Raw genomic sequence first — 25594 nt, 5'->3', positions numbered from 1 at the left:
CGCCTACTCCGAGAAGTCCCCCGCATACGTAAATCTTTCGAGCTCCCCCTGGTTCTTTGCGTGGGCACGCTACGTAGCCGTCTCTGACTCAAGGAGGTAGGAGGCTTGGCGCAAGCGCGTTTAGCGCTGGCGGGAAGTTTGTCTTCGTTCGCTTGCCGTAGCTCTGACTGGCTGTGGTGGTGGGGTGGGGAAGAGTTCTTTCTGTAGGTTCGTTGAGCGCGCGCAGGTAAGTGTCGGGAGGAGAGTCGTTAAATTTGCGCACGAGCCGGTTTGAACTATAACCGTCGCGCGCGAAGCTGGGAGATGAACTGCGTGAGAACCGGCTCCGTCCTATCATATCGCGCCCTCACTCAGCCTCCATCAGTATTGGACAGCACTTTGGCCCCAGTGGAACGTGAAGGGAACTTGGCAGGGCTTTTCGGCAGAGGGAGAAGCCGTGCTAATCTGTTACATCAAAATGAAACCAAAGTCGAGTGGCATATTAAAGACTAACTACAGAGTTCCCTCTAAGCTTAGTGTGAGCTAGCTCACAATTTTTTAGCCACCAGCTCACACATTTTTGTCTCAGCTCAGGAAAAATGGCCCTGGAGCAAACTAATTTATGCAGTAGCTCACAACTTTAATGATGATGATATTGGATTTATATCGTGCCCTCCACTCCAAATCTCTGCGACTCACAATCTCTTTTACCTTCCTCCCCTGCAACAGACACCCTGGGAGGTAGGTGAGACTGAGAGAGCTCTCACAGCAGCTGCCCTTTCAAGGACAATCTCTGCCAGAGCTATGGCTGACCCAAGACCATGCTAGCAGGTGCAAGTGGAAGAGTGGGGAATCAAACCCAGTTCTCCCAGATAAGAGTCCACACTCTTAACCACTGCACCAAACTGGCTCTACACTAAATGCCAGTAGTTTACAAAGTAGAGCTTTTTCTCACAAGATTCCATGGCTTAGAGGGAACATGGACTACAACCATACCATGACAAGTGTAGCCTGACCTCAGAAGCTAAGCAGAGTAAGCCCTGGTTAGTACTTGGATGGGAAACCACCAAGGAAATCCAGAGTTGCTACACAAGGGAATGGTAAGCCACCTCTGGAAGTGTCTTGCCTTGAAAACTCTACGGGGCTCATCATAAGTCAGCTGTGACTTGACGGCACTTTCCACCCCCACGGCCGTGCAACTCAAGTTGTAAACTTGGAGGAGGCACTCTCAGTCTGACTTCACAAGGTGGTTGTGACTGCAGGCAGGCTTGAAGTGACAAATGCAAGAGGCAACAGGTGAAAGATCTACAGACCCATGTTTCTGTGTCACAGTGGGGAATATTTGATATATGTATTGTGGAGTCTGGCATTTCTAAAAATTCTGCTTCCTGCCAGAATTAAACATACATTATTAATTCAGGAAAATGCTGGTGATGTGGTGTGAAGCATGTTGACTTCTAAGAGAGCCAGTTTGGTGTAGTGGTTAAGTGTGTGGACTCTTATCTGGGAGAACCGGGCTTGATTCCCCATTCCTCCATTTGCAGCTGCTGAAATGGCCTTGGGTCAACCATAGCTATTGCAGGAGTTGTCCTTGAAAGGGCAGCTGCTGTGAGAGTCCTCTCAGCCCCATCCAACTCACAGGGTGTCTGTTGTGGGGGAGGAAGATAAAGGAGATGGCAAGTCGCTCTGAGATTCGGAGTGGAGAGCGGGATATAAATCCAATATCATCTAGGATATTTGACAGCCCTGAAAAACTGTACAATATTGGTAAAATGGGTTGTAAATCTGAAATTATGGTTTAGGGTTGCCACATTCTCTCAGGCTGGAGCTTGGGAGGGTAAGATTGCTAGCTCCAGGTTGGAAAACTAGAGATTTGGGGGGCGGAGACTGAGGACAGGACCTCATTGGAGTACAGTGCCATAGAGCAGGGGTGGCCAACAGTAGCTCTCCAGATGTTTTTTGCCTACAACTTCCATCAGCCCCAGCCATTGGCCATGCTGGCTAGGGCTGATGGGAGTTGTAGGCAAAAAAAATCTAGAGAGCTACCGTTGGCCACCCCTGCCATAGAGTTCACCCTCCAAAGCATGCATTTTTTCCAGAGGAACTGATCTCTGTAGTCTGGAGATAAGCTGTAATTTTGGGGTCTCCGGGTCTCACCGGGAGACTGGCATTCCCTACCCTGGTTACATCTAGATTACATTACTGCAAATGCTTTCTATATAGGGCTGCCCCAAGAAGTGTTCAGAAATATCAGTTGGTTCAGAATTCTGTGGCTAGGATATTGACTGGAGTGGGCTGTCTTGACCCATCTACACTGGCTCCCAATCTCTTTACGGGTACAATTCAAGGTGCTGGTGCTGGTGCTGACCTTTAAAGCCCTCTATGTTTGTGACTAATAGGACTGCCAGCTTATGTACCTACCTGACCATTACAATCAAAAGCTACCTCAGTGGTTCTTATGAGGGCAGAAACGCAAGCTATAAAATTTGTAAAATTAAAAAGGCAGCAAAATAATAATAATAATAATATATTGGATTTATACCCTGCCCTTCACTCTGAATCTCAGAACAGTTTACAGTCTCCTTTCCCTTCCTCTCCCACAACAGACGCTCTGTGAGGTAGGTGGGTCTGAGAGACCTGTCCCAGAAGCTTCCCTTTTAAGGACAGCTCTGCGAGAGCTATGGCTGACCCAAGACCATTCCAGAAGCTGCAAGTGGAGGAGTGGGGAATCAAACCTAGTTCTCCCACATAAGAATCCACGCACTTAACCACTACACCAATACAGGGGTATTTGATTGATGCAATTGATTTAAAAACACATTATTTAATTACTTAGCATATGAAACTTGCTTTGCATTCCTGAGTCAGATATCATTAAGGTTAAGTCTCTCATGTACCTTCACTGAAGAATTGGCCTCCAGGAAGTTCTTAAACATGCAGTTGTACACCAAATACACCAATACAGGGGTATTTCAAAAAACATAAGCCTTTGTAAATCTGACAAAGTGAGCTCTGGCTTATGAAAACTTATCCTGGAATACATTCTGTTAGGCTTTAGGGTAACACTGGACGTCTGTTTTAATGAGAAAGAATGTGTATTATAAAAATTGGGGGTGTAATTTTTTTTAAAAAAATCTGCAGTATAATTGTGTAGAACAATAGCGAATACAATGGCATTGGGTAAACTGATGGCTATTACCAAACCCAACAGGGTAACTATGAAGGTAACTTTGTGGGTGACAGAGGAATTTCATATTGTATCAATAAGAATAGTCACTAAGAAAATGCATTAATAGATTATTCATATTGTAGGCTGAAATATTTTTTATTGGAAAATAAAAATGCAAAAGATCTGTGTGTGTGTGTGACCCCATGTGCATATTCCATAAGATTACACTGATCATTTATTTCTTGGTATTTAAAAAAAACCCTTAAAATATATACCATTAAAGACCATTCCCTTTCAGGACAGTTTGATTTTTGCTTTGAGTTTTAGGTGACAACATTCCCTTCCTTCTTAAAAATATGTTCCTTCCAATTTATTATTTTGTATGCGTCCAGGAACTTTGCTTTTCCTTTTGTTTGGATAAGCCTTGATAAGCAGCAAGAAAATTAGTGGTTATTTGTATAACTATTTTTGCAGTTGATTTAAAAACACACTATTTAATTACTTAGCATATGAAACTTGCTTTGCATTCCTGAGTCAGATATCATCAAGGTTAAGTCTCTCATGTACCTTTACTGAAGAATTAGCCTCCAGGAAGTTTTTAAACATGCAGTTGTACATTAACTGTAGAAGGAGAATTCTAACTATAAAGTGATGGAAGCTTGTGGGCTGCTTTGGGAAACAACACTCATAGTTTCTTATCTTAGAATTACTACTACTGAGAAAATACTTTCATCATTTGGTTGCGCTTTGCAACATCTCTCATGTCAAATTACCCATCAGATATTGCACACAACCCATTCTTACTTTCTCCAAATGACATGTGCCACCATTCTTCCTAGTCATTGTCAGGATTTCTCTGTGGCATAATGGCTGATTCAAAAATGGCATAAAGACAGGGCCTGCCCTGCCACTAGGCAAACTGGGCAATTGCTTAGGGCGCTGATCTTTTGGGGGGGGGCGCCGAACTGGGTGCCCCCCACATGACCTGGTGACATTGTCAGTGTGTGGGGTGCACCTGAAGTGTGCCTAGGGTGCAAGACAGTCTAGGGCCAGTCCTGCATAAAGACCTTAACAAATGGAATGTCTTTTGGAAGGAAGTTTATTCAACATACAATCCTGCCTTTCCATTCCTGTGCTCTTTGCTGCATAAGCTTGGCACTAAGATGCTAATGTTTTCAGATCCAGCCCCCTATATAGTGCACTACAGTAATCTTACGTGGTTGTGATCAGAGCATGGATCACCATGTTTTTTTGGAAACAGCTGTATTTGGTGTGTTTGCCAAAGTTGATAAAAGGTACTACATGCCGTACCTGAACCTCTAACTGTAGGACAGGATCCAGCAGCACCCCAAGCTGAGAATCTGTTCCCTCAGGAGGAGTGCAGCCCCCTTCAAGACAGTTGTCAAGCAGAACAGCATTACCTTAGTCTTGTCTGGGTTCAGTTTCATTTTACTGCTTAGGATTTCCACAGATGTTTCTCAAGTAGGAAAAATACCCTTTGGGCATGAGCAGAGAAAGTGACTTAAATCTTAGGATTCAAGTACCCCTGTTAAATTTAAGGTGCAAGGTGACTTTGTTAGTCCTTAAGACTGCCTGTTTGGTTGTATGCAGATATCATTTTTAATCAGAGAATAGAGGGTTTTTTTCCTATGTTACATCACTCTTTAGTAAAACCAAGATATGCAATTAGGTACATAGCTGAGAGAAGTTAAACCTGCCCTTCATCACATTCTGGGCATACCATAGAATAAGAATAGGGAGTATGTTTAGCCTGTATCATGGTGGTGTCTCCATGTGTACTTCCCCCCCATTTGAGTAAGCAGTTTATTTATACACAGGATAGCAAACATTGTATTTGGGGACACTGTTGTGGCGATGGCAAAATTGTCTGGCATACCTGACACTTGGTGGCCTTCCCCACTGAAAAAAGACCGAGGGGATTCATTATGTCTTACATATTTGGATAACTGCTTCCTTTTGCTTAAAGATAGTGATGTTCTGGTTTCTTTCTCTTCTTAGGAATGTCCAGGAGAGATGTGACAATAGACAGAAGTTGCAGCACCAGTGTTAGCTCCAGTATGAGTTTTGGACAGGTCAGTGTATCTTCACTTTCAACAGTGTGTGAGAATTCTGAGAGAGCTACTGGGGCAGTGATTTACACCACAGTTGGTAAAAAAGATTCCATTTATCTTCAGAAAGCTTCCTTAATTCCTCTTTCTGTTTCCTGGTGATTAATAACTCCCTTCCTTCCTTGCCCCAGCAGTAATAGCTTTACTTGAACTCAGTATTACTGGGCAAACAGTCTTTCTCATCTTGATTTCTGCCTAAATACTTCTTTGCTTGTTGGCGGAGTTAACTTTTTGATTGTATAAAGCAGGTGTGGCCAAATTGGCTTAACACAAGAGCCTCACAGAATAAATGTTAGATGTTTGAGAGCTGCAAGACATGAACAAATATTACACACGTCTTTATTAAAACTCTTAATATTTCTTTGCACAGAAAGATAAAATGCATATGTATGCACTTTACAATATGACCATGCTAGAAGGAGACTTTAAAAAAAATCTGGGAATAACAGTCTTCATAAGAAAGGTTAAGGAATTATTTTTTGGCACCAGTGGGAGAAGGAAACAGACATGTAACATATAAATAACTGATCACCTTTTGCATCATTATGCATCTCTCTTTGCCTTGACACCAAGGTTAGTAAGTACAGCTCCTACAAGAGCTACGACACTAAGGGGGAACCCTTTTTAATTCAGTCTCTCCTTCCAGTGGCTCCCTCAGCTCTTGTGCTCTCTTTCCCTGCAGTAGGTCTCCAGGTGACCTCTGTGGTGGAGGATAAGAGCTGCCTATTCCCCCGCCTCCTTCTGTGCTTCACACACAGCAGAAATAGTTGCCTACCTGTGGGTCAGTGCTCACATACAGAGGTTGAGGTCCCAATGCTAAGCACACTTAATTGAGAGTAAGGCTGCATTAAGTTCCTCCGTGACCTCCGGAAGCTGCACAATATGTGCGAAAGAGCTGTATGTGGCTCCCAAGGCACAGTTTGGCCACCCCTGGTATAAAGCTAAGTAGTGTGCCTTGCTCAAATTAATACACATATCCTTGGTGCTAGTGAAACCAAAACTGCCTCCTTCCTTAGCTTTGTAATTGGAAACAAACAGATCTTAACCAGACTAAGCTTATACCCTTGGGGGTGCAGTATGGTGAAATGCCTTTCTTTTGGCATAGATTAATTCTGCAGACAAATGTAATTAGTGCAGTAAATATATTCACTATATTTTTTTCTCTTTGCGCTGCTCTGGTGCTACTCTTTGAGCCTTTATGTTTTTAAAATAAAGTGTGTCAGGAAGTGGCTTGTTTATACTTCTCCCATCCTTTCTTACATAGGCTCACAGAGCCCTCTGGGAAAAATAAGTCTCCTTCTGTAAGCTGCCACACATCCTCTCTGTTCAGTTTTTGCATCTGATGGATGCTGACAGCAACAGCATCTTGTACAACTATGGAAAACAAAATTTGAAAAGGATTCTGGCATTTTACAATCTCACAGATAGAGGTTTACAAGATAATGCATGGGATGGAGAAAGTAGAGAAAGAAGTACTTTTCTCCCTTTCTCACAATACAAGAACTCATGGGCATTCGATGAAATTGCTGAGCAGACAGGTTAAAACGGATAAAAGGAAGTACTTCTTCACCCAAAGGGTGATTAACATGTGGAATTCACTGCCACAAGCATAGCCACCTTCAAGAGGGGTTTAGATAAAAATATGGAGCAGAGGTCCATCAGTGGCTATTAGCCACAGTGTGTGTGTGTGTGTGTATATATATAAAATTTGCCACTGTGTGACACAGAGTGTTGGACTGGATGGGCCATTGGCCTGATCTAACATGGCTTCTCTTATGTTCTTATTAAATATAGTCCATTTTAGAAGTTACATTCCCAGATAGCAAGCCTATTTTTTCACTGGAGGAATAGAAGCTCAACAATAGGTCTGAAACATTTTATCAGGATAGCTTTTCACCATTTGGATGTTTACTATATTTGTAGTGGCTGGTGCCACTGTCCTACATTTTTTTAAAAGCATCTTTCATCCACAATCATTGCTGGAGTGAAAGAAGAAACATGTATAATAGCAGTTTGTCCCCAATTTCATCGGGTATGCCTTTCTCTTCCCTTTGGCTGATGGAGATGTTTAAAAATAATTGCAACAGCAGCAGCATTAATTCAACACCGCTAACAATTTCATGACACCCAGCTAACTACTTGTTCTTTTCTTAGACTCTTCCGACAGCCCCACTTGTGGCAAGAGTTGCAACCTTGCTACATGGAACTTCTTTCTTAATAAATAAAATAATATACTGAAATGTTAGTATCAATCCTGTGCCATGGCACCCAGCGACTGCATGACTATGATACCCCTAGTCTATTCCCTAAGGGCATAAGTTACACAGCGGCCAGCAGACAAAGTCAGTGGGTTTGCAGTGTTGTAACCTGGGTAGCGTCTTTAGCAACTGAACCATGGCGGTCAGTGGAGGCATTGTGTGTAGTATAATGGACAGGGTTGCTAGAACCAATCAGGGGCCATGTGGCGAGGGGATGGAGTCCAGCATCCATCTCAGGCAGGGGGCAGAGAGGGGTGAGCCATGGAGTTCTGCTTATTTTCAGGAGCACACACGCACACACTTAAAGGGATCAACTCCTGTCAACAGAAGCCTGTGAGGTGAGGAACCTGTCTGTGCCACAGGGCCCCTGCTATGTTTGGCAGATGGTTATGACCAGTGAGATCTGCCAGCCATTCACAGCACCTGAGAGTCCTTCCTCTTAGATATGTTCTTGGGAAGCTGTCAGGGCAAGTGACAGATGGCATGGGGGCAGAGACTAAGTTGTGGCACAATGCAGACTTTATTGCACTGTAAAACATGGCAAGGTATGAAGACTCCCTGGGGCCATGGGGAAGAGAATTGAGGATCCCAGGCATGGCATGCATTTAGGTGGGATGGCATTGCATATGAAACTTTGAAGGGGTGGTCAGGTGCAACGCTCCACTTCAAGAGAAGGGCTGGAACAGTGGAATGAGCAGAGTGTTTGTGCGGGGAGGCGGGACTTGCCACAAGCCTCTGTGCTGAATCTCCACCTGCAGGCAAGTAAAACGAAGTGATAACAACCAGCCACGTGTGCTATGCCAGGCTCAGCCATGGATATATTGTCATGACAGGGTCTGCATGTGCAGCCCTTGGGAGGGGAGCTTGCCACAACCCCCCACCCCGAGGCACATGATGGTACTGTTCAACTTACACTGACTTGTCCTGTGATGAAATGCTCTTGGACTGCTGGCAATCCACCCACAGCAGCACCTGCAGCTGCTGCTTGAGGCTCTGATTCCGCAAGGAAGTGAGTTAAATTACTGTATGGCAAGCTGGTTCACCACATACAGTGAAACAGCTGCCAGACACACACTCACACACACAACACAGACATACCCTGTCCTCTGCCAAGGGTGGGTACCAGGGAAATTATCCTTTCCCATGGCATGTCAGGGCACGGTATTGCATGCCTATGGCTTGTGCCACCCCTATGGACTTGAGTATGAACTTTGCCACCCTTGCACAAACTCAATGCTGGGCTTGAGTGCAGGGGACGCTGTCACAGCACCCAGCCTCAAGCAAGGGCAATGGGGAAGCAGGCTTGGGATCCTTGTCCTTGCTTACCTGTCAGTGTATGGTTGCCCCTGTGGGTTGAGCCTTCAAAGGTGGGGTACCTGTTAGGGTTCTGAAATGGGAGAAGTCAGCCACTGAGTATGGACTTTGCTCTCCTCCTTGGTATTAGTGCTGAATGCCCTCCGTACTTTCCCCACTACCAAAGAACCTCACCGCTTGGTCTAAGCCCGCCTTTGGCGGGGGAGGGCGGGATATAAAAATAAAGTTATTATTATTAAGTCTGCACAGCAGGGAGCTCCAAGACAGTGTCCTGTGCCATGCACCCTAGCTTTTGAGTTGTAAGATGTACTTGGCTGAGGTTTTTGTAGGGTGGGGGGCTGCAATTGGGTGCTGTGAAGGGGGCTTGGCCACCCTGGGGAGAGAGGGAGGCTGAGCCAGTGGTCAGCATCTTGAGCATCTTGAGCTCCTCCAAGCCTAATTGGTGAGGCTGCAGTGGCAGGGGTATAACTTGAGTTTTCAGCTCAATTGGTACTTATGGGCCACACCATATTTTTTTTGTTGGTGTAACTTTCTACCTCTGGCAGTGGGCTTTCCCAGGCTGAAAGGAATCAGGGAGCCAACTAACTCTGGCCAAGCCCCCAAAATGCCCACAACCATGATGGCATAGAAGCCTATGCCTCAGTTGCACCAATGGGTGGCCATCAATGCCCTCCACCAGCGCCTAAGAGCGATGGAGTGACACCAGGGGCCTGTGCCATTGTAACTGGCTCTTAACGCTGGTGTATCTTGGAGATATGCTGACGCAAAGGTCATTTGGCTCCCTGAGTGTTTTCACACACACACCCGCTTTAGGATTGTGCTGTTAATGAAAAATCACTTCCATCCCTTGTTCCATCACCATCTCTAAATTTATCATCTTACAGACAGATCAAAGTAGGATAGTTCTATCCATGACTGCTAGCCATGATTAAAAGGGATCTTCATATCTAGAAGCACTAACTTCTGGATACTAGTTCTAGGATCAGCAGGAGACAGTGCCCTGAGGGCCAGTTGGTTGGCCACTGTATGAAACAGGACATTGGATTAGATGGATCACTGGTCTGATCCTGTGGGGCATCTGTTATGTAACAAAATAGAACTTTGGGGCATGCAATGAGTCATTTTCAATGGCTGTCCCTTAATGAGATGAAGCATGTGCAAGATTCCTCTCTTTCATTCAGTGGGTGATTGCTGCAAAGTTTGTTCTTTCTACCTCGTGACATGTCCGGCTTCTGGCAACAGTATATAAGTTGTATAGTATTTACCACAGACCCATGTTTTTTAGCATGAGGCATTCTTCTCTAAAGAGGAAGCACAGGATGTTGGCACAAGCTCTGTCTGAATCACTGACATTCCAAATGAATGCATTGTTTGCTCTCAGCTAGTACCATTAAGGTTTCTTAACTTCCTATTGGCACCCATGCACTAGAAATCCATTCAAGTCATCTAAGAATTTCTTTTGGATTATTTAAAGTATACTACAGATCTACTACATTGCCTTGCATTCCCCCCATTTTTTGCAACCTGGTCCTGGGCCTAGAACAAAAGGAAATGCTGCTAGTTGAGCTAAGCTTTTAATTCACAACAATTATACTTTTGAATTTGCGCCACATGCTTTTTAAAAAATTATAGCTACATACACTGTCTATCACTGGAACAATATGTGGTACCATCATAAGGGAGATAAGTATCCTTCCCTTTTTTGGTATAATATTATGATTGGTTTAAAAGGTTGCTATGAGACACACTCAAAAAAAATCCTGATTGTACCAAATCTTGAAATAGGGAGAAAGTGAGGACAGAGGCAAAATTTGTACCATATCCTAGATTTGCCAACTTCTTAACTTTTTTTAAAAGTGTCATTATACAGCAGATGAGTACCAGGCCATCCAGGCTGCCCTGCGGCAGAAACTGGGCCCAGAATACATCAGCAGCCGACAAGCTGGTGGAGGACAGAAGGTAATACATGCATAGATTTCTTTTATCTGATAGGAAATGAATGATTTTTGCTATGAATATCTTACTGTGAATAGTTGTCTGATTTCTTTGAATCTTGTGGGAAGAATAATTTCTGTGCCCTTACTTAGAAACTGCACAGTCTAAAGCAGAGAGAAACACAAGTGACATCTCAAGGCCCAAATTCAGACTCCTGAAGGTTAGGCCCCCAACTGAAAGTCAAGAATAGGCAGCTATAGCATGGTTCTTGCTGGCTGCCAACTTTGGGAGTGGGGAAACCTCTAGCTCATTACCTTCCATCATCTGGCTACCAGGGATCTAAAAAAGGAAGCAAGCATAGTAGAGGAAAAACATTTTTGGAGGTATGTGATCTGTATAATCCCATGCCAATTACATCATAGATGTAATGATCAGATACATATACCTATTTCCCCCACACACCTGATGCTCCATAGTAGCACTCCTATGTGAATCCACAGAGAGTAAATGCATTCTGTTCCTGATAATTAATTTGGTATGTTTATTATGTGGTACTCTTTCAGTTTGAATGATGTATATTGATTTTGTTACTCGGTTAATACTGTAAATGTGGAAAATACTTGGTAACTGTTAGGTGCTGACATCTTGTATGTATGTGTTACATTCAATTTTTCTCATAATGATCCTAATTTTGAAGGTGTGTTGCAAGAGTATACCTCAACACTGAGATTCTTTATGAAAATAGTAAAGACTACAATATATCACAACTGGATTTTTTAAAACCATTGAATTTGAGTTTCAAAATAACAGTTTGTTTCTTTCTCCTTGCAGGTTTGCTACATTGAGGGACATAGAGTTGTCAGTCTGGCCAATGAGATGTTTGGTTACAATGGCTGGGCTCATTCAGTCACTCAACAGAATGTTGGTGAGCACCTGACCAAACCTTGTTGTTGTTACAGCCTCATGCTGAGGGGCTCTTGAAGAAGAGATAAAATATGATTGACATGCTAATGAAATGAAATAGTAAACACTATGTTTGCAAATTCCCAATTCCTATGATGTGGGCTGACTGAGGTCTTCACAAATGGCTTTTTGAAGCACGAACCCCACCATGACAGCTGACAGACTGTGTGAGTGGGCTATGCGGGTGCTGCAGTAAGGATGATCTTGCCAGATACTGATGAATTAAGGTTGTATTTGCATTCCTGAAATCAGGCTAGCTACCTTTTATTGCTGACTTTGCTTTCTTTGTAGCCTGATTTCTTGCAATACCGTTCCCTGTGAAAAGACTGAATTTGCTGAAGTACACTACTATTTTGCAATTCCTGCTGACTTGCATCCTTGGTTGATCTCAGCATTGCCTTCAGTATCTCCCTCTGCTATTATTCCTCCCCACTTTCCTAGTCCTGTTGAAAAACTCACTGTAGAGATAGGATCCTATGCTGCCTTGCTATGTTGTTAGTACACTGTGAAATATTTTTTTTCAGTTGCTGAATGCCCTGATCTTACACATGTAATTTTTTTGTCAAAACCTACCATGGCCAATCAAAAAACCAGAGACATTAGATACACCAGTTCACAGAACTGTCGTGTGCTCTTCTGAAAAATGGTATTTTGTTTCTACTGTATTTCTGCTTGTAAGTCAAGCCTTGACAAATTTTATTTGGTTATGGGAGCAAGCCCAAAAATGTAAGAGCCAAGCTCATTTTTCAGTCTTCAAGTTTTGAATGTGAAGGACTGCATTTTCTAATTATTTCTACAATCAAATCTAATCCTGCTGTCTTCCATTTCTTGTAATGGCAAAAGTTTTGTAACACATACATAAACATATCTGCGGGACCGTCTCTCCCATATGAGCCCTGGAGGTCATTATGATCGGCCAGTCAACATCTTTTGACCATCCCTGGCCCAAAGGACATCCGGCTTGCCTCGACCAGGGCCAGGGCTTTTTCGGCCCTGGCCCCGATCTGGTGAAACCAGCTCCCTGTGGAGGTTCGGGCCCTCCTGGATTTGTTGCCATTCCGGAGGGCCTGTAAGTCGGAGCTGTTCCACCAGGCCTATGGCTGAGGCAGACGGACGTCCTTATAATCTTAACCGCCCTCCCCTGCACTGATTGCTTAAAACCGATATAGCTGAGATTTTTGAACATCTAGGTTGGGACAAGTATGCCTAATTGATCTGTCCACACTATCCATGCTGCCTTAATTAATGTGAGCTGTGGCTTAATTGTTTTAATTTTAAACTGTTTGAACTGTTTTAATTGTTTCGATTGTTTTATTATGGTGGAAGCCGCCCTGAGCCCACTATGGGAAAGGGTGGCCTATAAATCTACGGAAATAAAATAAATAAATAAAACAGGGGAAATGATGAAATCTCATCAGTCCCTGTTCTCTCGTTTTTCCCTTTCCTCTCTCCCAGTCCTCAATCATCTCCTTCTTCCCTTACCCTCCTGCTGGCCATACCTCCAATCAGCGGGATGTCAGAGGAGAAGGAAAAGGTTGAGACAAAAGGTGGTGCTTTCACACTTCTTGCTTAAAGCCTCTTGCCACTCCTGTTATTTACTTGCTGATGAGGGTATTGAGACAGGTATTTATATGGCCTCATAATGCTGGCTTTTTGATCTGCATTTGGGGGCATTTTCAGAATTAGATACTTGAGCCCACCTATAGGAAAGGGTGGAATATAAATCTACTAAAATAAATGAATAAAATATAGGAGTAGCTGTGGCTGAAATCACCACAAACAAAAAGCTAACTTCTCTCTCTAACTTCACAATTCCAGTATTGCTTTTAAAAGATCCGCTTAGTTGAATACTGGAGCCATTACAGAAAGTTACTGGTTAAGAAATCAATTCATCCACCACCACTGACTGGAGTAAAGTTGAGTGTGCATATAAACAAACAGTATGTTTTGTGGCATGTAACAAAATTTTCTAATGTGAAATTATAAGTTTTCTACTACGTAGACTTTACAAGCAGTGCTACAACTAAATCATTGTTGAAAATACTAGATCTCATAATGAAATTTCTAGGCACTAGGATGACAGTCCCCAGGTTTTGTTAAGTTCTGACAAGTTAGAAGAAGAGGAGAGGAGATTGGATTTACATTCTGCCCTTAACTCAGAGTGTCAGAGCAGCTTACAATCTCCTTCCCTTCCGCTCTGCACATCCTACCTGTGAGGTAGGTGAGGCTGAGAGAGCTCTTTTGAGAATTGCTCTTGAGAGGGCAGCTCTGAGAGAACTGGGACTGACCCAAGGACATGCAGCAGGTGCATGTGGAGGAGTGGGGAATCAAACCTGGTGCTTCCAGATTGGAATCCTTGCACTTAACCACTACACTAAACTGGCTTAATTAGAACATTACTAATTAAGCTGTTATATACCTAGGCTGATGAGTACTTCATTGAAACTACACTAGTTCAGGTTTCCCTTGGAGAAGGCTTTACAATGCCTGTGATCAGTTTGGGCACCAACTGCCATTTTGTTCCTTCCCTCCCAGAATTGTCTCCAGCAGTGGTCATTGCATCTGGTGACATTATATATCATTATATAAGGGCTGATATCTGAGTTTGCATATTTTGTTCTTCCCTGTGTCTTCTTCCTTTTGTATAATGTCTTTTGGAATTTAAGCTATTATTAAAACATGTCAACAACTTTGGGTACTTAGTTGTCAAAAGTATGAGCCACCATCATACAAGATTCAGAGGCATACTACAGTTCTTGGTCTGCTGCCACCTCAATAATATTTTGCAGACCCTCAAAATGTGTAGTTTAGGAGCCAAATACAAACTTGAGAGTGTCCCTAGAATTTTCCTGGATAATTTATTGTGCATGGTTGCTCAAATATTTTTTATCTTTGAACAGATTGTTCTACACTTCCACCAAAGTTTCTTTCAGGGCCAGTTGCCACCATTGTGATCTTAGTCTCTCATTGTTTCTATTTAAATGCTATACATTCCACATTGCTTATGCTTGCAAAATGCCATCAGCTGAAAGCAAAAACTATTCCTTAAACTGCATAAAGAAATTGAGCTACTTCCAAAAATCAACCAATAAATTTCCTTTTCTCTTAAAAACAAAATACAAACTCTCCATTCCTTGTGAATTCAAGTTTCAATCCCAATTACGTTATGGCAGAGGTTTCTAATGTAACTATTTTTGTGCTTAAAAAACCCCAGTCAGCCTTGGTCTTTAATTGCTGCTGTAATTTTTGTTGTTGTTCTCTTGCACAGATTTTGTTGATCTAAATAATGGCAAGTTCTATGTGGGTGTCTGCGCCTTTGTAAAAGTCCAGCTTAAGGTAAATGGGGGCACTTGCAGGAGATTATGAAATTTATAATAAATTAAATATACTTTACAATGTGGCTTGAGATGTTACTTTCTGCTAGACAAAAAAACCCCATTTTGTTGTTAGTCATGTTATTGCTTGACACAAAGATCACTTAATTGTTTTGTTTTCTTTTAACAAGAAATAAGGTTATATAGAAGGAAAAAACTTTGTGGATGATTTCTAACAGCATACTGCATGAAAATAACATTGTGTTTATCCTCCCTTCTGTACTAGAAGTTTGGTTACAGTTCCCAGGTTCAGACTTGACTTACTCTTGAAGACTGGATCAGGCTGTGCTAGAGTAGATTTGCACCTGAGTGCCTGTGAGGCAAAGCACCCTCCCCCCCCACACCCCGGGTAAATGTGAATGGTAACGGGCTTGTTCCATCCTGCAGGTGTTACTAATTAATCTCTCTGACTACATAGCCCTTATTGTCTTCAAGGCCAAAGCTAGAGAAGTGGTAATTAGCTTCTTATGAGAACCTGCAGCCCACATGATGGGAGGGAGTAGGTCAGAAGTAGAGATATGCACAGAACAGGAAAATGGTGGTTCATGGTTCATTTGATTGCCCAAACTGGTGCTTCATTTTGTTATTTGTATGGTTGCCCAAACTGGTTTGTTGGTTCATTTGGTTTGGGAGGTGTAAAACTCACCGGGAGTCCTCAGCAGGTTCTCTTCCATCCACCCTTCATGTTTGACAAAGATTGGATTTGGAATGTCCAAGTTATAGTCCCTTAAAGCAGGTGCCCCCAGGGAAGCTCAGCTTCAGCTCTCATGACAACTAACTCTTCTCTCTTCATGCAGCAAACTGAAAGCAGTGGAGTCAGGGTGTCTAACCCCATAGAGCAGAATGGGAGCTCTGTGATTGGCTCCCAGAGCTGCCAATCAAGCTATGGACAACTGCTATGGGAGTTCCTAGGGTTCCCAGAAGTCTACCCACAGCCTAGGAATTGAATCAGTACCAGGCTGTCTGGGAAAATGAGCCAGACAAACCACCAAGGAAAAAAGGCAGTTCATTTTCCGGTTCAGGCATGGTGCAAACAAACAAACTGGTTTAAAACAAACCATGAATTGGCCTGATTCATGCACAAATCACGATTCATTGATCGATTCATGCCTATCCCTAGTCAGGAGTGATGATGTAATTTCTAGAGGGTTCCAGCAAGACTGTGTGCTGATTGGATGTCAGTATCACCTGATGCCGCTTTGCCAAAAACTTATAATTGCGCTAAGAACCTGGAAAAGAATGCTAGCTTGGATTCTGATGGACTGAAGGCCTGGACTATGATTATATTGCAATAGACAGCAGTGTACAGAATGCTTAAGCTGTGGCCTTTGACTCTTGGACTTAAGGTTTGTGCCATCTAATGCAAGTCTTGAAAATGTGTTAGTTAAGCTAATTTTCTTGTTTTCCTCCTGTATGACTTTAGAGAAGGGATGGGCACAAATTGGGGGAAATGGTGGCTCATTTAGTAATTCATTGGATTTCTGACCCGGTTCAGGGTTTGTGGTTTGTTTGGTGTAAAACTCACTGGGAATCTTAATCGGCAGGCTCTCCTCCACCTGCCCTCCCAGTTTGGCAAACATTGGATTTGGAATGTCATAGCCCCCCAAAACAGGTGCCCCCAGAAAAGCTCAGCTTCAGATCTCACAACTAACATCTCTCTTTGTGCTGCAAATGCAAGCTTTGTGATTGGCTCCTGGAGCTGTGGACAACCACTATTGGTGTTTCTAGGGCTCCCAGAAGCCCACTCCCAGCATTGCCTGGGAACTGATTGAATCAGCACCAGGCTATCTGGAAAAACGAACCAGACGAAGCATTATGATACAGTTTGGATCGAACCACGAATCAGCCTGATTTGTGCACAAATTGTGATTGATGGTTCAGTTCGTGCCTATGTCTATTCTATGCCAGTAGAATAAATCTTTGTTTTGACAGAAATTAAATTCATAATATTTTAATAAGATAAAATTGAAAAAGATTTGATTATTTATATACAACAGCCTTGGGGACCCACGAGGTTCTGCTTTGGACTCGACAGTACCTGTGGACTCCTTGAAAACTATGCACAATGCAGTAACCGATTAGGCATCTTTTCCTGGAATGCATGCATGGAGCAGACAGAAGACACCAGTAGCCAAAGCACCACATAGCTGGTATTGAACATTCTATTCAAATTTCAGGATGGGTCATATCATGAAGATGTTGGCTACGGAGTAAGTGAAGGCTTGAAATCTAAGGCCTTATCTCTGGAAAAAGCAAGGAAGGAGGCAGTTACAGATGGACTGAAAAGAGCACTGAAGTAAGTGGTAACCAGTATGCAGTAGTTTTTGCTGGCATGGCTGTTTCAGGAGGGCTATGAAAACAAGAAACCAACAGCTAAAAGATAATAACATTCTCTTATTTACTAGGTGTTTTGGTAATGCGCTTGGGAACTGCATCCTGGACAAAGACTACTTGAGATCGGTGAATAAGCTTCCCCGTCAGGTGTGTTAGATGGGACTTCCAGGGACACTGCAAAGTTGCTTAGATTCTAACTAGAAAATCTACAATTCTCCTTTCATAGCTGTTTCCACTGCCTGAACTGTTCACATAGAAACGTTTCCTCACTGATTTAAATTATTCTCTTCTGAAGTCCATGTCTCTAATGTGTATTTTTGATTAGTGCTCTAGTTCTGTATCTCACTTTGTTGCATAAAGTTGGTATATTCTCTCTGAACTTTCTGTTTAGGGAATTAGAATATGTTGTCTTCATATTGCTGAGGAGGGTGCTTTCACTAGGGTAAATTTCTGTAATCCCTTTTTATTTTAGACAACAGAGGTACAAAAAATGAGAATAATAAAGCTACAGAAAGATTAATTTAAATTGTATTCCACTTTTTGATCCAGAACATTCCCTAACACAGCTTACAATTAAAAACAAAAAACAGAAGTTGATGGCTAAATCATGGAAATCTTTCAATTAAAACAAGCAATTTAAAACCACCTCCATATTTTCTCTCTCTTTCAGAGAAGGCCCTTCTTTTCCAATGTTCCCTATGTAATCACATCACTGTCTGGACTCCTCCTCCTCCTCCCTCTTTCCACCAAATTAATTATCAGTTAAGCCTCATCATTCTGATAACTCCAGCCCTGAATTTTAACAGTATTCCTTGTTGACAGCAGCCTGTGGTGCTTGCCTCTCTAATTGGCCTTTCATCAAAGAGGGGCAGCATATGCTTGTGGGCACTGGGGAGAAAACTGCAGATTAGCTCAAATTATCACCTTAACTGATTTCTAAAGCACACTTAACCATGTTGATCTGTCGGTGTCTACTTTCTGTGAGAGAATACGTAGGCTCTTTTTAAAATGTTGTCCTTGTCACTGAAAATCACAAGAAACCAAAGATGATCCATAACGTGCATTTCAACAGAGGGGGCATTGGTTACTAAGCGCTACTGAAATCACTGTTACATTAGTCAAATAACCACATTAGCCTGCTTCACAATGCAGGGCCAAAAACTACATGCTGGATGGAATGGGCAAAGGCTGCCAGGAAAGCAATTTGTCTCCTGGGCAACTTGACAGATCAGGAGTCTGTAAAATGCTTCTATTACATTCTTAAATTTCTCCAAGTACTGAATGGCTTTTTGTTTCATTCCTTTTGCTAGATGCCCCCAGATTTGGATTTGAGCAATGCTAAAAGACAGGACTTTGAGCCTGCTGTGGAGAAGGCAAGATACAGTAGCTGTTTACAAAAGGAGCGTGAAGACCAGCAGCAATTTGCCACAGCTACTTCTGGCAAATCTGACCAATCAGAACCTTCCCTGAGCACTTCTGAACAAGATCGAGAAAACAGGTTAGATAGCATCCCCACAAACCACTGATCAGATTTAAATCCATATGTTCTATATAGAGCAGCAGTTCTGGGTGTTTTAAACTTACCAAATATGTACTCTAGTTGCAGTTCAAATCTGCTGTCATGGCTGATGTTTGAGTTACTCTGAATTGTGGTTCAACAAAGCGTTGTTTATTAATGTGAGCATGGCATGTTCTATATCCTGTTGTGACTGGCCAGAGAGTAATAGCTGAAAGTGCTTAACTGAGAATAATTTCAGACTGGTAGCAACAGCAAAATAAAACAGGAGCCTGGGGCACCCTAGAGACTAACAAAAGTTATTCCGGGGTCTTTAATATGCCACTGAATTCCTGTTTTATTTTGCTGCTTAGATGACTGTACAGTATGTGGAGGCATAGATAGTGTTTTTCCGGCAGTAAACAGTATATGGTACTAAATGTTTCCATTCTGTTGTCCATGTGCCACAAGCATGAAACTCCACACCCAAGGAAAAATATGTGCCTGGAGTAGCTTTTAAACCAGGGATGGCCAAACTGTGACTTGGGAGCCACATGTGGCCCTTTCAGACATATTATGTGGCTCTTGAAGTCCCCAGCACCCCATTGGCTGACTTGGAAAAGGTATTTCTCTAAATCACTTTGCCAAGCCAGCTGGCAGCTGGGAGAAAGCATTTAAAGTTGCTTTCTCTCCCTCCTCACCCTTCCTTCCTTCCTGTCTTGCAGCTGCCAAACATTTGATGTTCATGTCTTGTGGCTCTTAAACATGTATGGTTTTTTTGTTAAGTTTGGCCACTCCTGTTCTAAACCTTCAAAGTAGTTGTGATTCTGTTCCCAGACTGTACTCCCTAAAATATAGTATTCTTCTGTCATCAGCCACATAAGTTTAATATTTAATTATCAAACTCTATATATTATGCAGCACAAAATTCAAAATCTGAGCCAGTCTCATATCTGAGTAAATTAATCAGTTCTGGATTCCGAGATTTTGCCCATTTACAATTATGTATTTCCATGATCCTAAAAACCAGTTACTTGTTCATCTGTGTTTATTTAAAGAGAGTGGAGATTTTTTTCTCAAGAGTTCAGTTAATTTTCCTGATTGCATTGCAGAGAATAGGCACAGTTCTCAGTTATCTTTTGTGGGAAACTGTCTCCATTTTTCCCCCAGGTATAACCTGTTAGGTGTCCAGGTTGGTTGAGATGAGGAAGGCAATATAGTAACATCAACTGGTCTATATTTTCTCACAGCAGAGTGTCACTGCCCTTGGAGGATGATGCCACATACCAGCGGAAGTTACGGCAGAAGCAACTGCAGCAGAAGTTTAGGCAGCAGATGCAGAAGAAAGAGCAGCTTAAATCAAATGCTCCAGCTGGTCAAGCTGGCAACCAAGGTAACACACTAGATTCTGTATCTGCTATAGCATGGAGAAAATTGGAACTAGTAGGTCAAGAACTTTGTAGGCAACTGAGAGGGATAATAAACAAGTGTGTACTGTATGTCCTCCCTAGTTATTTTTTTAAAAATTAAAAACACCAATGCAAGAACTTATGGAAGACTTGTATAATTTTCTACTGTTCTGTCCAGCAGAATGAATCATCTATTGTTACACAAAATGACCAGCTATATAAATATAAAATGCAAAACAGTACAATTATGTTAAGACAGCAAATTGCAGTCTGTTTAATCAGCAGATGATTTACTGATTATTATTTGTCTATTAACAGTCAACTTTAGCTGATCAATAATTGGTGGAGCTGCAAATTAAGAACAGTTGCTTGTACTAGGGAAGAACATCCAAGATGTGTTTTTCTCTTTAACAAGGAATCGTAGGTTTTGTTTCCTTCATTTGGAATAAAAGGGTTTTGTAATGTACAGATTTAATCAGTTGATTAGTTCTTTTGTCAGTTAAATCTCCTAGAAGCCAGATGCCTATTCAGACCCAAATGTTTTATATTTTTTTTAAAACAGAATGGAGCCTTAACCAACCTGACCATCTTCAATAGGTACTTATAAAACTCATTAGTTACACAAATCCAGAGGCTACTTTTTAAAAAGACAGCCTGCTTTAGGGTGTCAGCAGGGATTGATTTTTTTGCCTTGTGATTGCTCATTATCAATAAAACTCAAATAACCATAATTTCCTTCTTTCCATACTTGAAAGGCAAACCCTGTATGCATGCTTGATGTCATCAGTTTGTCTTGTTCCACTAGCAGCACTAATAAACTTTTTGTTTGTGTTCAAAAACTCATGTCTCTCCTACAGAGCACAGTACTCCAGCCCAGCTGGAACCCACTTTGGAAGAGGAGTTCCTTGCAGGTGAGTATAGAACCGCTGCATACTGGCCAGTGGAAAGTTCCTGTGAAGTGATTACGAAGATAGCACAGTACATGCAGGCACGAACAACCTTTTCCCCAGGTACTCCTCTCAGAACTGGTTTGGTGGTGAATTGGGATCTCAGAAAGTATACCTGAATGATGGAAAAAGCAGTGGGTGGGGGAGAAATGATGGGTTACTGACCCCCATCCTGCTTTTGCATTCCTAATCCTTTGGCAAAGAACATCTAGTCTGTTCCATGTATAGCTGCTCCTATTACAGTTTAACTCAAATAGTTGTCAGGGACTGGTCATAGTTCACTTTACTTTCCCTGTTAATGCTTGTTTCAGATGACCCTGGGCTATGGGACTTGCCCTTGGAGGCCACTGACCCCAGTGTTACTAATCACAACGCAGCATCTACTGTGCCAGCTCAGCATCCGGGGCAGTATCAGATGGTGACTCGCAGCAGAACACCTCAAAGAATAAGCCATCAAAGAATATATGTGAACCCTGGATCTTGCCAGGCATCCATTAGTCTCAAAACTTACTCATCAGGTAAATTATGTAAAAGATGAAGATGTCTGATGCAGACACTCAAAACTGTAACTGTGTGTGTGTGTGGGGGGGGGGAGGAATCAGGCATATTATTGCGTAGCATAGGCAGGGCTTTTCTTATAGAAAAAGCCCAGCAGGAACTCATTTGCATATTAGGCCACACCCCCTGTCACCAAGCCAGCCAGAACTGTGTTCCTGTGTGTTCCTGCTCAAAAAACTGAGCATATGGACTCCCTTTTTTCAATGAACACGTAGGGTATGGCATGTCTTGCCATGGCTGTATGTTTTTGGCATAGCATGCTCATATAGTTGTCAGATGTAGAAGGGACTGGTTATAGTGATCCGATGCAGCATTGCTTTTTTTAAAAAAAGCCAATTAAAATGAATGAGTTGAGACAGAAGCTATTTTGCACAGGGTTCCACTGTCGAGCTGCCAGTTCCAATGGCTTCAGCTTTCTAAGCTGTGTCTGAAGCCTGTGAAATCAAGAGGGGGAAAAGGGCCTTTTTGGTGCTTCTGAATATATATATGCTGCATTTGATTAAATCTACAATCTGGTTCAATTCCTTGGAAATTGATCTGCTGAATTAAATATGATTTGCCTCAAAGTAAGTGTGTTTTGCGTGTAATTAGCTTTAAACACGGCTTTTTTGTAGCAGGAACTCCTTTGCATATTGAGCTACACCCCCCTGATGTAGCCAATCCTCTAAGAACCCTGTAAAGAGGATTGACTAAGTTAGGGGGGTATACCCTAATATGCAAAGTTCTTGCTACAAAAAAAGCCCTGGCTTTAATTATTGGCAGTTCTGTTTGGAGTTTTAAACTAATTTTTATAGGTTTTGTATCTGTTGTGTTTTTTATGTTGTATTTATATAGTAAGCCCTTTTGAATTCCACAAGAGAAAAAGGTGGCTAATACAGCCATAATAAGATGAATGCTCTCCCAAAGAGAGCACAGTTGTTTGCTCCATGTGAGAGAAGAAAGTTATACAAACAGGCTCTGTTTCCTAAAGGGGGGAAAACTCTCAAGGATTTTGTTTCCTTTTTAGCCGAATGCAGTCCGTACAGAAGGAGTCAAGGCATGAAGAAGAGAAGATTGGACCCCTCTTAGCACAACATGGAATATACTTGACTTCGCTGTGTCTGCCAGTTTGGTTCAGCTGCAATTTCAGAATGTGAAATATTCCTTTACTAGATGGACATCCAAACAGCACATATAGAAAGAAAAAAATGTATATAGAGTTTGCAAGATTACATTGAAGGTTTAAAATCATGTTATTCCTAAACTGCCTTTAAATCACAACCCTAGTATCTTATCCTGGCTTGACACAAACTCAGATTCAAGTACAATACTATCGGGTTTTTTGGCCATTTTTCCTTAGTTTAATTGAAGGCCACCTTTTTATAACTAGTATGAGTCTTGTGGTACAAGATGCTGTTTGCTCTGTGCTTAAGGAACAGGGTAAGCTAATTTTAAATCAGTTATTTGCTCTGTAAAAATTCATAAGGAACAACATATCAAATAGTTGAAAGGCACTTACCACATTTTAAAGCTGTAGTTCTGAAACCAAGTTTTTGTGCAATAAACTCGCTTTAAGCGTTTGCTCCTCTTGGATGTCAAACTGTTAAAATTATACAATGCTAACCCATTTATTAAAGCAATTAAATGAAAGCTTTGATTAGTAAAAAGTCCTGCCCCCAAGTTTTCAGTTAACCTTTGGCATTTTCAGATAATAGAAATCTCTTTAACCATGTACAACTTGGAGATCTACTTTTTGGCCATATAGCCTTCCCTTGTGCTCTTGAATATTTGAAATTAAGAAAAAAATAGTGGTATAATTATTTTTATAGACACTAACTTAAAGCCAGTGTGAAGGGATCTTCCTATAATTTCTAAACAAAAGCTATCTAGTACACTGCTATAGATCAGGGCTATAGAGTGGATATGATCCCTTTGTTAACCAAATCCTACCTTAGCTCCTCCTGCAGTATCAATACTTCACAGCTTATACTAGCCCAGAAGTTTTGTTTTGTTTTATGAAACTGCAGTGGGAGCTGAAAGTTCAATCTCTGTTTTATACTATTTGGAATTTGGAGCCCTGGGTGATTATTTCCCTTTAAAATGTCTTTATTATTAGCAGTCCTGTTTGGAGTTTTTAAACTGTAATTTTTATGGGGTTTATATCTGTAGTGTTTGTTATAATGTTGTATTTATATTGCAAGCCTACTTGAATTCTGCAAGAGAGAAAGGTGACTAATAAGAATTACTCAGGGTCATATTTTGTTTGCAAGCAATAAATCTTTGGCCTCTGACACACACTTGCTATTCCCAAAAGTCTCTGAACATACAAGGATAAATTCTTTTACCAGTTCCTTGGGAAAGATATGGATTTAACAGGCTGCAGTAACTTTTACATTGCTGAAAAGGATCATTCTCTCACTTATTTCTTTCTTCTACTGCAGACCCAGTGCTGTTCTTGAAGGGTTCTCTGCACTGGTGGGGAGATGAGTTTCATTCCATAAGCTGAAAGTTATGGAAGATAACACTTTGTTGCTTGTAAGGAAAAAGCCTTCTCTTTCCTAAGGTTTCCTGATTATAGCTTTTAATGGTAGCACTTAATAATACTGTAGAAAAGTTGACATTTTGTTTAAACACACTCTAAAAGGGAAATTTCAGCAAGGGTCACAAACTAAAAATATCAGGACAGGAGTAGGATGCTTAAGGGAAGCTGCGAGGAATGTTTTGTGCTGCACACAGGTAGCAAGAGGGTCATATTGAATCACCTGTTCTCTGGTGGTTCCAGGAGTGGGAGGGTCCATCACCATAGGGATTAGGCTCCTCCTCTGCAACAGGGTCGGTTCTTCGATCCACTGGGGGGGGGGGTAGCCTATCCTCAGGGACCTTCCCCAGTCTTACCGGCCCTGTTGCTGGAACAGGATGTGTTCTGTAGCAGTGGGTTACAACGATCCACGAAAACCTTGGTTGGGCTGCTGGGAAGTGGCTGGAGAATAAGAGGCGTGGGAAAGAACATCGTAGCGCCCACCGGCGTCAGGGATGGCCTTGACAAGGGTGTGGCAAGGAGGGCTGCACGGAGCGTCCTGTATAGGGCCTCCTCCTTCCCCTTTGCTCTCCGGCGTTCAGTGAGAGCGGGAAGCGGTGGACACCTCAGAGTGGACCCACACAGCGACGCGGAGGTGCTGTCTGCAGACAACCGGGGCCCGGCATGTGGATGCGCACCTCGCAGGAGACTGGGTAAGACCCGCGGTGGCTGGGTGCGTGCTTTAGAGGCCCCCCTGCCACTCTGCCGGTTACAGTTCCCCCCCATCCCCCCCCCCCGACTGGCAGCTCAGCGCGGGAGTTGGGGACGCAGCCTGGTGGTTTTTTCTCCTTTCCCTTTCGGGGAAAGGGTTGTTTCCATCCCCCAGTCAGGCATTGAAGCGTGCAGCATGTGATTTTTTCCCCCACCTCAGGGAGCTTCGGCAGACAGGCGGGGGGGGGGGAGAAAGAGGCACGAAAACGGGGCAGCCATCTTAGGTGGGTTGGCCCTATTGCTAGCCTCTCTTCTCTCTTTCACTTTCCTTTCCCCAGCCTCACAGCGACAACGTGGCTGAAGGGCATGGGAGAGCCTCGACTGCAGAAGGGTCCGCTAGTGATTTTGAACTGCCCCACTATTCTGGGACCTCAACAGCACAAGGCTCTTCTAAGCTTAATGAGCCTGACTTATCTGGAGAGGATGCCAAAAGCAATCTGTTACAATGGCTAAAGAGAATTG

The 25594-nt window shown here is 42.5% G+C and overlaps 1 protein-coding gene across 2 annotated transcripts; it reads left to right on the top strand.

Moving 5' to 3' along the window:
- The first annotated feature begins 10 nt into the window (after positions 1 to 10).
- RAD52 (RAD52 homolog, DNA repair protein) lies at positions 11 to 24140 on the top strand. 2 transcript variants are annotated; one of them, XM_060245764.1, is made up of 12 exons: positions 11 to 96; positions 5168 to 5241; positions 10707 to 10808; positions 11616 to 11709; positions 15016 to 15083; positions 17299 to 17417; positions 17527 to 17602; positions 18766 to 18953; positions 20201 to 20343; positions 21217 to 21270; positions 21618 to 21824; positions 22871 to 24140. In XM_060245764.1, the coding sequence occupies exons 2-12, from the start codon at positions 5170 to 5172 to the stop codon at positions 22930 to 22932; spliced, it is 1185 nt and encodes a 394-aa protein (XP_060101747.1). In that variant the 5' UTR covers positions 11 to 96; positions 5168 to 5169; the 3' UTR covers positions 22933 to 24140. The 2 variants fall into 2 exon arrangements, with proteins under 2 accessions (XP_060101747.1, XP_060101748.1); XM_060245765.1 differs by lacking the exon at positions 11 to 96 and adding an exon at positions 141 to 226.
- The last annotated feature ends 1454 nt before the right edge of the window (positions 24141 to 25594 follow it).

This window comes from Heteronotia binoei, chromosome 8, assembly GCF_032191835.1.
Source record: "Heteronotia binoei isolate CCM8104 ecotype False Entrance Well chromosome 8, APGP_CSIRO_Hbin_v1, whole genome shotgun sequence".
Lineage (NCBI taxonomy): Eukaryota > Metazoa > Chordata > Lepidosauria > Squamata > Gekkonidae > Heteronotia > Heteronotia binoei.
Note: the sequence above shows the minus strand (reverse complement) of the source record. Positions and strands in the feature narration are given on the sequence as shown.